Source organism: Azolla caroliniana, unplaced genomic scaffold, assembly GCF_043228905.1.
Source record: "Azolla caroliniana isolate FFs.n. ecotype wild unplaced genomic scaffold, voAzoCaro1.0.p SCAF_9, whole genome shotgun sequence".
Lineage (NCBI taxonomy): Eukaryota > Viridiplantae > Streptophyta > Polypodiopsida > Salviniales > Salviniaceae > Azolla > Azolla caroliniana.
Window position 1 is genome coordinate 1,658,428 of NW_028230444.1, and position 12,442 is coordinate 1,670,869.

The 12,442-nt window shown below is 37.8% G+C and overlaps 2 protein-coding genes across 2 annotated transcripts; both read right to left on the reverse strand.

The window, feature by feature from the left end:
• Nucleotides 1-1,100: 1,100 nt before the first annotated feature.
• LOC147859778 (Major facilitator superfamily protein) lies at nucleotides 1,101-6,527 on the reverse strand. The gene is made up of 13 exons (XM_087324760.1): nucleotides 6,394-6,527; nucleotides 5,265-5,391; nucleotides 4,847-4,914; nucleotides 4,597-4,729; nucleotides 4,050-4,149; nucleotides 3,842-3,954; nucleotides 3,650-3,743; nucleotides 3,411-3,564; nucleotides 2,988-3,134; nucleotides 2,792-2,865; nucleotides 2,235-2,323; nucleotides 2,032-2,146; nucleotides 1,101-1,604 (listed from the first exon to the last, which is right to left on the reverse strand). Exons 1-13 carry the CDS (start codon nucleotides 6,482-6,484, stop codon nucleotides 1,422-1,424), a joined length of 1,488 nt encoding a protein of 495 aa, XP_087180886.1. The 5' UTR covers nucleotides 6,485-6,527; the 3' UTR covers nucleotides 1,101-1,421.
• A 2,269-nt stretch (nucleotides 6,528-8,796) lies between these two features.
• LOC147859779 (uncharacterized) lies at nucleotides 8,797-10,657 on the reverse strand. The gene is made up of 2 exons (XM_087324141.1): nucleotides 10,347-10,657; nucleotides 8,797-10,016 (listed from the first exon to the last, which is right to left on the reverse strand). Exons 1-2 carry the CDS (start codon nucleotides 10,539-10,541, stop codon nucleotides 9,387-9,389), a joined length of 825 nt encoding a protein of 274 aa, XP_087180267.1. The 5' UTR covers nucleotides 10,542-10,657; the 3' UTR covers nucleotides 8,797-9,386.
• Nucleotides 10,658-12,442: the final 1,785 nt, after the last annotated feature.

A 12,442-nucleotide genomic window follows, 5' to 3' on the forward strand; every position in this document is an offset into this window, starting at 1 on the left:
TATGTACACACCTTACAAAGTAATTATGAACACACGTTACAAAGTAATTATGTACACACCTTACATTTCCTCAGGTAGTAATGAGCTTGATCAACATTATCATGGATCTCCTTCGAAGGAGAGGAAGATAAGGGTGTGTGTGAGTTAGTAATAGCATATATGAGGAGAAACAACGAAAGCGGATTGAGTACTAACCTCTCTTTATTTATTACATTGAAGCATGCAAACTATCCTCTCTTTCCATCGTTGCTTGAGTGAAGAGTATGCATTGACGTGAGAATATTTTATTATGATGACATTTTAAACATCAACAGGAATCATGAATTGTGGGACACAACACATGTAAAAACATATATTCCCGTATTCCCTCCATCGAGGACAATGCTTCTACTCTACATTGTTGGTGCAAAGCACAAACAGTTCATGTATTTTCCTAAAAAAGATTCATCTCTACTGGTGCAATGGTCTCAACTCTTACATATAAGGTCAATCAAATGTATTTTCTAAGGTCAATCTTACACTCATGTTAGAATGCAAATATGTGCCCATGAAAGAGATAAGATGCACAAGATTGTACATTAGTTTTCCAATCCTAGAAAAGCAAGTTTTAGGATTTCAGGGTTTCAATCCTCTTAACCCCTTCAAACAATTCATAAAGAACATATCAATGTCTTTAAATTCAACATCAGCAACAGATTTTAACTGCACATGAGTGACGCAAATACTTATCATTAATGATTGTGTAGCTTAATTACATGTAAGTTATGACAACAACTCACAGCACCAATCAAATTCAATGTTACATATATTTACAAAACAGCATTAAGTCGTCATATAAACAAGATATCAATGATCAATCTTGCAAAAGCTTTACATAATACATAATAGATGAAATGCTGAAGGTGTTCAGATACATAGCACATAAAATACCGAGATATCATTCAAATTCGTATTGCATAGTATGCTAAATATCGTTCACATATACGCGCGCTTATGACATGAATCCTATTGTCATTTTAATACATTCTGATCTTGTATTAGACAGGGCAAACACTTTCAATATGGATTTTACATGCTTAGGATATTCTCATGTACAAATATCCAAGGACCAAAATTTTCTTTATAATATCCCTCATTCCATTTACAAGTGGCTGGGTTATACATTTGAAGTTCTACCACATGTAGAAATAAATCTAGGCATGTTTGCCATTACATTTTCTTCTATATAGACAGACAATTCTGTTTCCTGTCTACATAGTTAGAACTTAGGATACCACCATTTTCTTGCTTTAACAACATGGTTATATATAATGCTGATGAAATTTTGAACCTAAAAACATCTGATCTCTCTCTCTCTCTCTGATCTTTCATTACTCTGATCACATAATCAGTTCAAATTATCGATGCCTTTCTCCTTTCTTTCATTTCTCCGATAACAGAGCAGTTTCAATCTCCTCCAAGGACTTCCCTTTCGTCTCTGTTACATTACTCCTGACGAACAATACAGCTAGAAAACATATGATCGAAAAGAGTGCATACAATGCGGTTGCTCCTATTTTCTCTAAGAGTTGAAGAAATGTCAACCCAACTAAACAGTTCGCAATCTGTTAACAAAGCAAAACAGCAAAGGGCTTAGTAGAACTTTATAAATAAAATGAAGACTCAGAAAGGAGAACTTTTTAAATAGTTCATATAATAAGAACAACAATAAAGAGCTTGCATCAAAAGGCACAGAAACTCCAAAGCCTCTTATAAAGTCCACAACAGGCTTATTAGATACAGATGGATCTTCAGAAAAAAAGACTTTTGTGAAAAAATAAAGAGCTTACTATTAGAAAATAATGCTTCAGACAAATCAGTCTTTTATGACACTCACACAAACGAACAATAAAAACCTTGGAAAAAAATTGAAACATCGGAAAAGAAGCCATTAATGTTTAGTCCATAAAAAGCAACAAATAAAAAACTTGGTAATAATTGTAACCTCGTAAACATCAACCTTTTATTGAGTCTATATTGAGGATAACTCACCCAATGCACACACATGGCAACAGCCATTGCTTTTGCTCGAATACGATTTGGAAAAATCTCTGGCAGAAGTAAGCTTGGAACAGGTCCAACACCCAAAGCAAATGAGAAGACATACCTGTATTTCATTTGGATTTATTAAATCATCTGAACCAAGTAGATCAATAGTAAAATTAATTTTTGACAATTTCAAGTTAACTTCTTACATAAGAGTCCCTAAAACTGCGACACTTCCTTGCATGGCAGAGAAGGCAATAATGCGACCTCCCAATGACTGCAATCCCATAGCCAAACTCTGCATCCACACAAGTCCAAATGTCAATGCTTAGCCATACGAGAGCCAAAGAAACCCAACATATGCTCTTGAAGAATGGAAAACATCGAGATCTACACCAGACAACGATTGAATATAAAATCCAAAGCAACTCCACATACTCTTGAAGTATAAAAATTTATATAAAACTCTATAAGCCACACAAGAATTGAGTATATGATCCAAAGCATCCCAGCCTATGCTTGAGTGGAAAGTTAATCTACCATACAAGTATTGAATGTATAATCCAAAGCGACCTAATTGATGCTTGAAATGGACACATAATTTTAGTTTTCCACTGTAAGGATTGAACAAATGAAAGTTTAGTTGTCCACAGTAGTAAAGCCTAGTAATCCTTATCCATGAAAGGCATATATTAACCCATCCAATAATTATTCCATATATAATAAAACCATTAGCACAACAAGCAATAGAATCAGTTTTACCTACCATGCCCATAAAACTCCAAATTAGAAGAGTTCGTCTACCCTGGATATCCATAAGGCATGCAGCAATGCAGGAAGCTGCATAAAGAATAAGATTAAATTAAATGATGATCAGAAAAATCGTACCACAATTTGAATATCTATCAAACTAATAGTAGAAGAAAATGAGATTAAGAAAGTCTACAACTTCGAGGTCATACCAAGAAGATTCACAATCCCAACAGAAACACTTGCAAACAGATCTGAACTGATCCCAGCATTTCTAAATACTGTTGAGGAGAAATAAAACACAGCATTGATTCCAGAGAGCTGTTGCAAAGCAAACATGGCCGCTCCAATTGTCACCACTGCATCAAGTGAAATCAGCATTACTTTTTAAGGGAAACTTGGGACCCTCTCATTGTTATTGGAAGAGAAAGGGCAAAACACAAACTACCCGAGTTTTCCTTTATCCCCCAAATGTCCCTAAGTTCTCATTATTTCCATACATAGTTTTAGCTAACCTTGGCTCAAGAAATTATATGGTCAAAAGGGCTGACAAGGGGAATTTGGGGAAATAAAGAATAAGTTGGGGGTATTTTGGCATTTTATCTTCGATAATGAAAAAAGGGGCATCATCCTACCTTTCCTATAACGGTATGTAAATAGCTCCTTGAACGTGACTTGCTCAGCCTCTTCATGCCTTTCCCCACGAGCGAGCTCTGCTAATGCCGATTTAACATATGATGCTCCCCATAGTCTTTCAATTTCATTTGCTGCTTCTCCTAATCTTGATTTCTGAATGATTTTGGTCAACCAATAATTAGAACAGTCTTATAATCTTTTAGTAGATTGTGAGCAAAATAGGACAAAAAGATGACACCTTAAAAAGCCATCTCGGGCTCTCAGAACAGAACTCCATCCCAAATAAAAGCACTACAGCAGGCAAGATGGATATCCAAAAGCAATTCCTCCACCTGACAGTAATTCAAGAACAGATTCAGGTCCTCTATACGAATACAAGTTTCCAGCGAAACTTTTTGAATATTTTAGAGATTTAATTTCATTAACTTACCAGCCAGGAACAGTTTCTACTGGAAGCCCAATTACCAGGGCACAAAGTATTCCAATGCATGTAGCAATCTGGCAGAGACTACCATACGTTCCTCTAACAGCTGCAGGGGAAATCTATATAATCCAAATCGATGGGATTGAGATATGCAGTGCACAAGGTTCCATGACAGTTACTTGATTTCGAAAATTTAACTAAATTAATGATGTACCTCAGTAACATATAGTGCAGTAACAGGTCCTCCAATACCAAGGCCTAATCCAACCAATAATCTTCCAGTGATCATTAGTTCTAAATTCCACGCCATCGCACTACATCACCAGAGGTATATAACAATTACATTGAATTGAGTGCAATTTGATCCACAGGTTTGATCTATCATTTTAAAAATCATTTGAATGCTGAATACAATGCAATGAATTCATTTATGCACATAATATTACCTCTACTAAAAAGGGAGCCACTCTACAAGTTGTTGAAAGCCGTGTTAACATGCATGCTTCAACAACTCAAAGAATTGGCCCATAAATGGCTGCAAATTGAAGGGCCCACAGATATGCTTTGTCATTGTGATTGGTTTGATGACAATTTTCTAAGCATTTCATTATATCTCATTACAATGAAAGGATCGATAATATTACAAGTCTATAATTAAGCATCCAATTATAAGTTAAAATACACAGTGAAACTACAATATGAGACAATTTAATGTGCAAAAATATGGGGAATGGCTGTGTCTGTTCTTCACAAAGACCTACCTGGTACATGCTCCAAGTATCATTGGAACCGTGCTCAGTTGAAACGAGCGACGCCGTCCAATAGCATCTGCAACGGTTCCTGTGAGTGCACAGCCAAAGAAAGCTCCAAACAAACATATGCTTACAACCCATCCTGGAGGTAAGAGAAGTAATCAAGTTAGATAACAATGAAATAAATAAATAAAGTTTACTTCCCCAGTTATTCTCCACATGAAGAAACACTGGAAACATCCTCATGGAGTATCCTCACCTTGAGCAAAAGAATTCCCAGAAAAACCTAGATCTTCAGCTATGTTGTGCAACGGAGCGTTTACAACTCTTCACATCAGCAGCAGCAGCAGCAATTTCATCATTAATACAAATAACATGTAACTTTCAAATTGGAATGCTGGTAAGATTAAATAAGCAAATAGTTGTTCTTTATTCCTTTCCGTGCATTTTAATGGAAAGCAGGTAATTTGTAGTTTACTCAGTTCAATTGGAATGCTTGTAGTTTAAAACAAGCAAGCAGGTGTTCTTTACTTCCTAGACATTTTAATGAAAAGCTGTGTCACAAAGAGTTAGCCATTATCAACAGAAATCAGTTTAGGCACTTATATTAGAAGGCTCGTAAGCAATAACACCACTCATATAAATCGAGTTGATCCACACAAAAAGAGAATTTTTACCCTATATGGTACCCAAACAGAACTGCAGAGAGAAGAGCAACGCAAACGTGAGGCAGAGACCGATTCCAAGGGGGAGATAGTGGAGACTCAATTATCAATGGTTCGAAAACCGGACCTGTCAAAATAGCTGTGCAAAAACAATATTTAGCAAGAAACATAAACAAGAAAGAACTAAGTTCCAAGAAACTGGTTTAAGTTCCAAAAACGTTTGAATAGTCTAAAGAAGCAAACAAAATTTCACAAAAGATTTCAGTCAACACAGAAGAAATTCAGGCTTATTGCTGTGGTCTACTTAGTTCTGAAGGATTGATATTGAATACTAGAAATAGATTTATTTAGAGATGTAACAGTTTCAAGAGACTCTTTTCGTATAAGTGAACCCTAAAATAGATGGAGCTCTACAAGAAAATAGAATAACACACACATCAGAACACAGAAAACACAGGAAAGAATTGGCTGTAAGTAAACTAGGTTCTACGTGAGAAAGGAGTGTGAAGGAACAGGTGGAAAAGCAACGTATTAATAAGAATTGGAAGTAATTGCAGAAGGAGTAACAAGAATGAAGCAGTAGAAACGGAAATTATTCGGATTTGGAAATGCAGAAGCAGTGATAAAAAAACAAGGATACACACATCAGAACTCAGAAAACACAGGAAAGAATTGACTGTAAATAAACTAGGTTCTACATGAGAAAGTAGTGAGAAGGAACAGGTGGAAAAGCAATGTATTAATAGGAATTGGAAGTAAATGCAGAAGGAGTAACAAGAATGAAGCAGTAGAAACGGAAACTATTCGGATTTGGAAATGCAGAAGCAGTGAGAAAAAGAAGCAAAAATATAATGGTGCGCACACAGGAGAATGCATGGGTAGACACGGAGAGAAGGATTAAATTTCGCGAGATCTAAGTGTAAAAGAGGAGTGAGAAACAGAGAACAGGAAATGGTGGTTTACGTAGAGATGAGAATGCAATGAACGCAGAAAAGAATGGGATTTTAGTTGGAACAAATCCGTGCAAAAGAAATGGGAAGGATGGGAGGCAATGGAGGTATCAAAACTCATCAAAGAACTAATTAGGTGTTAAATATAAAGCTCAGGCATAGATAAAGAAGTAATTAGGTGCATATATTACCTGAGAGAGGAAGGCGATCTGCATCTGGAGGGGTATGCTGGTCACGGGAGGAAGGCAGACGTTTGTAAGTCATGGCAGATTCAAGAACCATGAATGAAGAAGGCTCCTCTCCACAGTGGCTGCCTTCCAAGGCCAGGGAGATTGGATAGATTGGCGATGGCAGGAAAAGAAGAGGAGCAAGAAGAAGAAGAAGAAGAAGATTGAAGATGAAAGAAAGAGCGGAAAGAGAAGGTTTTCTGCAGAGAACCAGAGAGAAAACCAGAGAGAGAGAGAGAGAAGGTTTTCTGCATAGAACCAGAGAGAAAACCAGAGAGAGAGAGAGAGAGAGAGAGAGAGAGAGAGAGAGCACCGCCTTCTCACAGTCATTCATTCATTCCTGTCCACGTCATCGGGCCTTTACTCAGATTCCGCGTGTCCAGCACCCTCCACGTGTCACCATCCTGTAGGGCCAAACCACCCTACGTGGCAAACTGCTTTCTTTCTTTTATTCATACTTCACATTTTCAAAGCCCATGAATAATAATAATAATAATAATAGTAAATTGTAATAGTAATGAATCTCATGGTATGAACCATACGCGCATTCTCATGCGCGCATGTTTCAAACATTCGCGTATGGTATACACCCTCGAAGTATGGTAAATAGTAAATACCAATACTTTTTTATTCATTATTTATTATAAGGTAAAATATTATAATTTATTTATTTTAAGCTAAAAAGTGTTTAAAAAACACATAATAATGTTTTGATAACATACGCATTCGTTTGCATTCGAATTAAACCGAATGTTTGCCGATGCATTTGAGTATATTACGTACTATGGTAACGATAATAAGATACACACACACACATACTGAATGAATGAATGAAGGGGAATGAACGTTTTTTGTTCCAAATAATAGAAAGAGCAAAAACACACACACACACACACAGAAAAGAACCATTTGGCTCTCTCCATACTTGACTTGTGTGTGGTGTGTGTGTGATGTGTGTACTCTTCATATGGAGGGGGACTTGGGCTCTCTCTATCTCTCTCACAAACACGATTGGACGGGGCTCCGGACGAATCGTGTCACAGGAATTCACGCCTCTCGTCTACCCCAAATGTCCGCCCACTATACTATATAGTTGTCCGCAACCGAAGAGCTTTTGTCGATGATTCGAAACCATTTCTAAATCGAATAGTGCATGTAGTGAGTCGATAATGCACAGACGATTACACACTATGTGATATTTCAACCGTTTTGTGATGGATCATCATTGCCTTTTGCAGAAAATGAGTTACACGTTTACCCCCAATCACATCTTACCTTTAAGAAAAAGCCTGTCATGCTAAGCTACCAAAGAATTGAAGGACAATCCTGTACCAAAGAAGCACAATGTTGGCTTTATGCTTTGTGTAATAAACTTTTAGATGTGGGGGCTACCATTGCCTCAATTTCGAGCCAGATCTGGGGGTTCACATCCTTTTAGTGAAAGTTACAAAAGCAAATAAAATGTTCTGAATTTACAATGCCAATAGTCTTGAGCTTGCATTGCACATAGATCACACCCAGATTCAAGCACTATATATTCTACTCCAAGCAAACAATTCATGATTTGAGCACAGGGATAATATGCCCAAGAAAGAAGTGGAAGCATGTAATTATCCATCAGTCTAATCCATCTTTCTTGGTGAGCCCATTCATGGATAGTATAAGATGGACCAAAGGACTTAACATGATCATACCAAGGTGACAGTGACATTGTTATGATTGGAGCAAATTCTACAGTCAGAAGGTGCATTATCAAGGTCACTCACGACTAGGAGTCAACAACAGCCCGATTCAAGCCATAACCAAGCTGTCAAACCGATTAAGCCATACCCACACAGTTGCCGATTCCTAGTCACAACATTACATGAAACATTTGGCACACAAGCTGCTACACTGATGCTTCATGAAAAACCATAACTGATGCTCTGCCTCTTATAGATCATCCTGGGATAAGAGAAGCTTTTTCTGTTAGCTATACATATAATGCTCAAAGAATTCTTTTGGGTATGGCAATGTCCAGATATGAAACTGCATAGAGACATCACCAATTTCAGCAGCGATTGCTCTTCATCACCCCTCTCATACATTATCAAATGGAACATAGAACTTGATGATTAGACATTAGGTTCATCATATCATTATTCATCAACATTATTCATTACCATTGCGTGATATATCAAATCAACAGAAGCCCCATTCCAACTATCTGGCGTTGCCATTACATGATACCACTGCATGAGGACACATTGCCAACAAAGAGCAATAAACACACGCAATGTGAAGCATTCTAAGATTATAGGTTATCAGAATAATCGAAATCAGAATACTGGAAAATTCAATTCTACTTCAAGAAGCATAATACATTACGAAGGAGAAAACGTTTGTCTCTTTTCCCACATAGTATAATGCAATGGAAATGAAGAATCCCAACAATTTGCAGAAATGGCAATGCTGGATCCTTTGCATACGTCTTACAAGCAAAATTCGGCTTCAAATTAGTCTCTGAAGCTACAATTTAAACCCTAGAGATCAACCATAATAATCTTGTGTCAGACATTAGGAAATAGATCACTGAGAGTGATCCATTCACAATTTTAGTAAACAAAAATCCAAAGCGTAATGAGAAATCATGACTTTGATCATAACTGACAGTAACTCAAGTATAAGTCTGCCATAGCTTGAGCATAATGAGCCCCAATTTGGAGTAGATGGAACTGTGCACATAGCTTTCAGCAGGATGAAGCATAATGCGTGCACAATCAACCATAAGTTGAGCAGTAAAACTAAAACTCAGACCAGGAGGAACCATAATTTGATCATAATATATAACAATTTGACAGTTGTGTCATGGAGAAGATGACCACCACTGAGAAATGAACACTCTTGCAAAGTTTCATTCCAGATTGCTTCTCAAAAACAAGCTCCAAAATAAGTGCATATATCTGATCCTTTCACATTTATCGGAACTTCAACACGCTGGTTCTTGCTTTCTCATCTGATTTGCGAGTTACTTTCGAATAACTCAAACTGTGTTGCACATTCAGAGAATTACTTGCCCTCCTCGTCCTCTTCTGGGGAACTTCAATTGACACTTCAACCGTAGGAGTGACGGATGAAACTGAAGAAGAAGAAAGCTTCAGATCATCAGACACCAGGTCACGATTCCTGCATTCGTCTACCTGTTCTTCCGACACCACCAACTCTGTAGCAGACGTCAAATCTTGGCTTTGTTCGGCTGTTTGATTCTTTATGTCTTCTGTTTGTATATTTTCCCTGTAAATACCCTTGTCTTTTACGATATCTGTTCCATCTTCCTTTTTCCCCTCTGATTCATCCTTCCTTTCTTCTCTTTTATCCTCTACTCTCAAAACCTCCACCACTTTCGTCGTCTCCTTGTCAATGTTTTTAATTGGTTCTGAAACTACAGATTCAGAAACCCTAATTATGGTTTGCACGGATTTACATTGCGTGAGAACAACCCGATTTTGAGTTTTAGTGGGATAACGATTCGAAACTGTGCAACATTTGGTCCTTTTCGGTCTAGATGTACATGAAGATGTGTAATCATCATCATCATCTGCCAAGATCTACAGGGCAAAAAGAGGAACAATCAGCTACTATGATAAATTTTAACATACAGAAAACCTGAGAGAAAGACAATGACGGAAAATATCAAATGACAAAGAGTGAAGAGAAGATACATGTTTCTATATGAGAGTTTCCTATAAGACAACTGGCTAAACACACTCAGTGATCTTAATGCACACATACATCCCGACAAATGGAGAGAAAATCACAGAAACGAAGAAATGGGGAGAGACGCGTACTGTTTTGTGAGCGAAACCAAAGGAAATACAGAGAATTAGAGAAAGAACAGAAAGAAATGGAGAAAAAACCGAAATTGGTAGAGAACTTACGTTTAGAGGGGCGAGTGGGCTCAGAACGTGAGTAATATCCTGAAGGGGAGCTCTTGGGAAGCCCTGAGGGAGGGGGCTTCTGCCCTCCGATCTCTGAGTTCGGGAGGCCGCCATGGCTGCTGGACCTACGAGTGCAGCAGAAGAAGGGCACATGTTCTCCTTTCCAATGTCCGCCGAGACCATAAGATTCTTCATCGCAAAGCAATGGAAGAAGAAGAAATCAAACCTCTCGCAGATCTCTCGTTCTCTCACACACAGATATCTCTGAGAACTTTCTCTATCTCTGTCGCTGCTTCTGTCTCTCTTTCTGTGGGTTATGGAAGGTGGAGTAAATTCAGCTATGGCGATTTTCTTGTTCTGTGTGTTAGTGTCTGTTAAATATATTTATATATATGAAGCGCTTCTCTCTCTCTCTCTCTCTCTCTCTCTCTCTCTCTCTCTCTCTCTCTCTCCAAAAGCGCCAAAACAATTTGAAATTCAAATTTTTTTGCTTCATTCATTTCATGGAGAAGAAAAGAAAGAAAGAATAAAGAAGAAGAGGGATAATTTTGGGGGGCAGGTATCCGTTTCAAAACAAAAAAATAACTCGAGAACCAGTCACCATACATACATACATACATACATACATACATACACATACATACATACATACATACATACATGCATGTATACATACATAAAAGTTAAAACCAATAAAATCTTAACCATATATGTATGATGTATCTCAATTCAATCCACAAACAGGCAGTTTGGATCCCTCAAATCTTGCCTCCTCCTCCTCCTCCTCCTGAACCCTTTGTCCCCTGTCTCGTTGGTCATGGATGGGCAAACAAACACGGGAATACTAACGCGTATCGGGTTTTCACAGGGGCCACACACATCATTCGTCGAGTAGCCCGGGTGTCGGTTTCTCTGGTCATGATGAATCCACCCGCCCCCTATTCAGGTGCGTTCGCATGTAGCACCTAGACACAATACGATCTTGGCAGGACTAATGTGCAAAGTTGGCTTCTTCTACCTATTGGGTCTCATGTGAAAAGGGGGCGGGAGGGAGGCAATATGTGTTCTAATGTGCCCCGTGCTTCTTCCTACCAATAACCCATTGATGGGCCGCAAAGCCAATAACTAGCAATTCATTGGATAATTAAGAAGAAACAAAGAAGGTACCCATGTTATTTGATGTGGGTTGGCAAACATATTTTAGTTTGAAACATCCCCTTTGAGGATGGCATTTGAACAACCAACTTTTAATTACCACATTTACGAGCTTCACCAGTCTCCTCCTTAACATCGTTGACCAATTCGTTTTGAAATTTATTCATTTATTTACTACTAGCATAGGTGATGCCTTGCTGCTTACTACAAGTAGATAATTTCTATATTTCCCGATGCATGAAGTATGAACAAATATTTTGGTTGCACAAAGGAGTTGAAGTTGTACTTACAAATTGAATGCCTTCCTTCGAATCATTTGATTCAACTTGGTGCCTTTTGCATTTGCTTGGGGTTACCCCACCCAAGCTAATTACATCATCATATTGAACCACAACTAAAAAACGTCACTTTTTCTTTTTTGAACCAACATTTAGCAGCTTCATGCGTGTAGTGGGTGCACAATCCAATTGTCACCATCACTAGAAAATTCATACGGACAGACACAAGTTTTGGTGCATTCATGCCCCCCCCCCCAAATCATCATATGAATGGAAGCCTAATGTGCTCCAATCGAAAGCCTCCTTTCTTACAAATGGACCTTGTCATGCATGTGTGTCAATAATCTTGAGGTAAACTTATGCATAATTTGGGGATTTATTTAAACAAGATTTGCCTTGCCTTCGTATATAGAAACAACAACATCTTAGAGCACATAAGCTCGTTGATTCAAATGCAATAAAGAATTTGAGTTTGATTGAAGCAACATATAGCAATGTTGAAGCTTTTACAATCATGAATTTATGCATATAAATTTGACATGCCTCATCCAAACAATGATGCAACCCAAAGAGGTAAAGTAATCTCATTTGGAAAACAATTCATGTCAAGCATCACATAGCTAATGAGCATGTGTTGTGAAATTGTTGAGGAGAAAAGTGATA

Coding starts and splice junctions, on each gene's coding strand:
- LOC147859778 (XM_087324760.1), bottom strand. CDS start 6,484: ATGGTTCTTGAATCTGCCATGACTTACAAACGTCTGCCTTCCTCCCGT. Junction 3,955..4,049: donor CTGCACTATATGTTACTGAG/GTACATCATTAA, acceptor TGGATTATATAG/ATTTCCCCTGCAGCTGTTAG. Junction 1,605..2,031: donor TTGCCATGTGTGTGCATTGG/GTGAGTTATCCT, acceptor CTTTGTTAACAG/ATTGCGAACTGTTTAGTTGG.
- LOC147859779 (XM_087324141.1), bottom strand. CDS start 10,541: ATGAAGAATCTTATGGTCTCGGCGGACATTGGAAAGGAGAACATGTGC. Junction 10,017..10,346: donor GCCCACTCGCCCCTCTAAAC/GTAAGTTCTCTA, acceptor TTTGCCCTGTAG/ATCTTGGCAGATGATGATGA.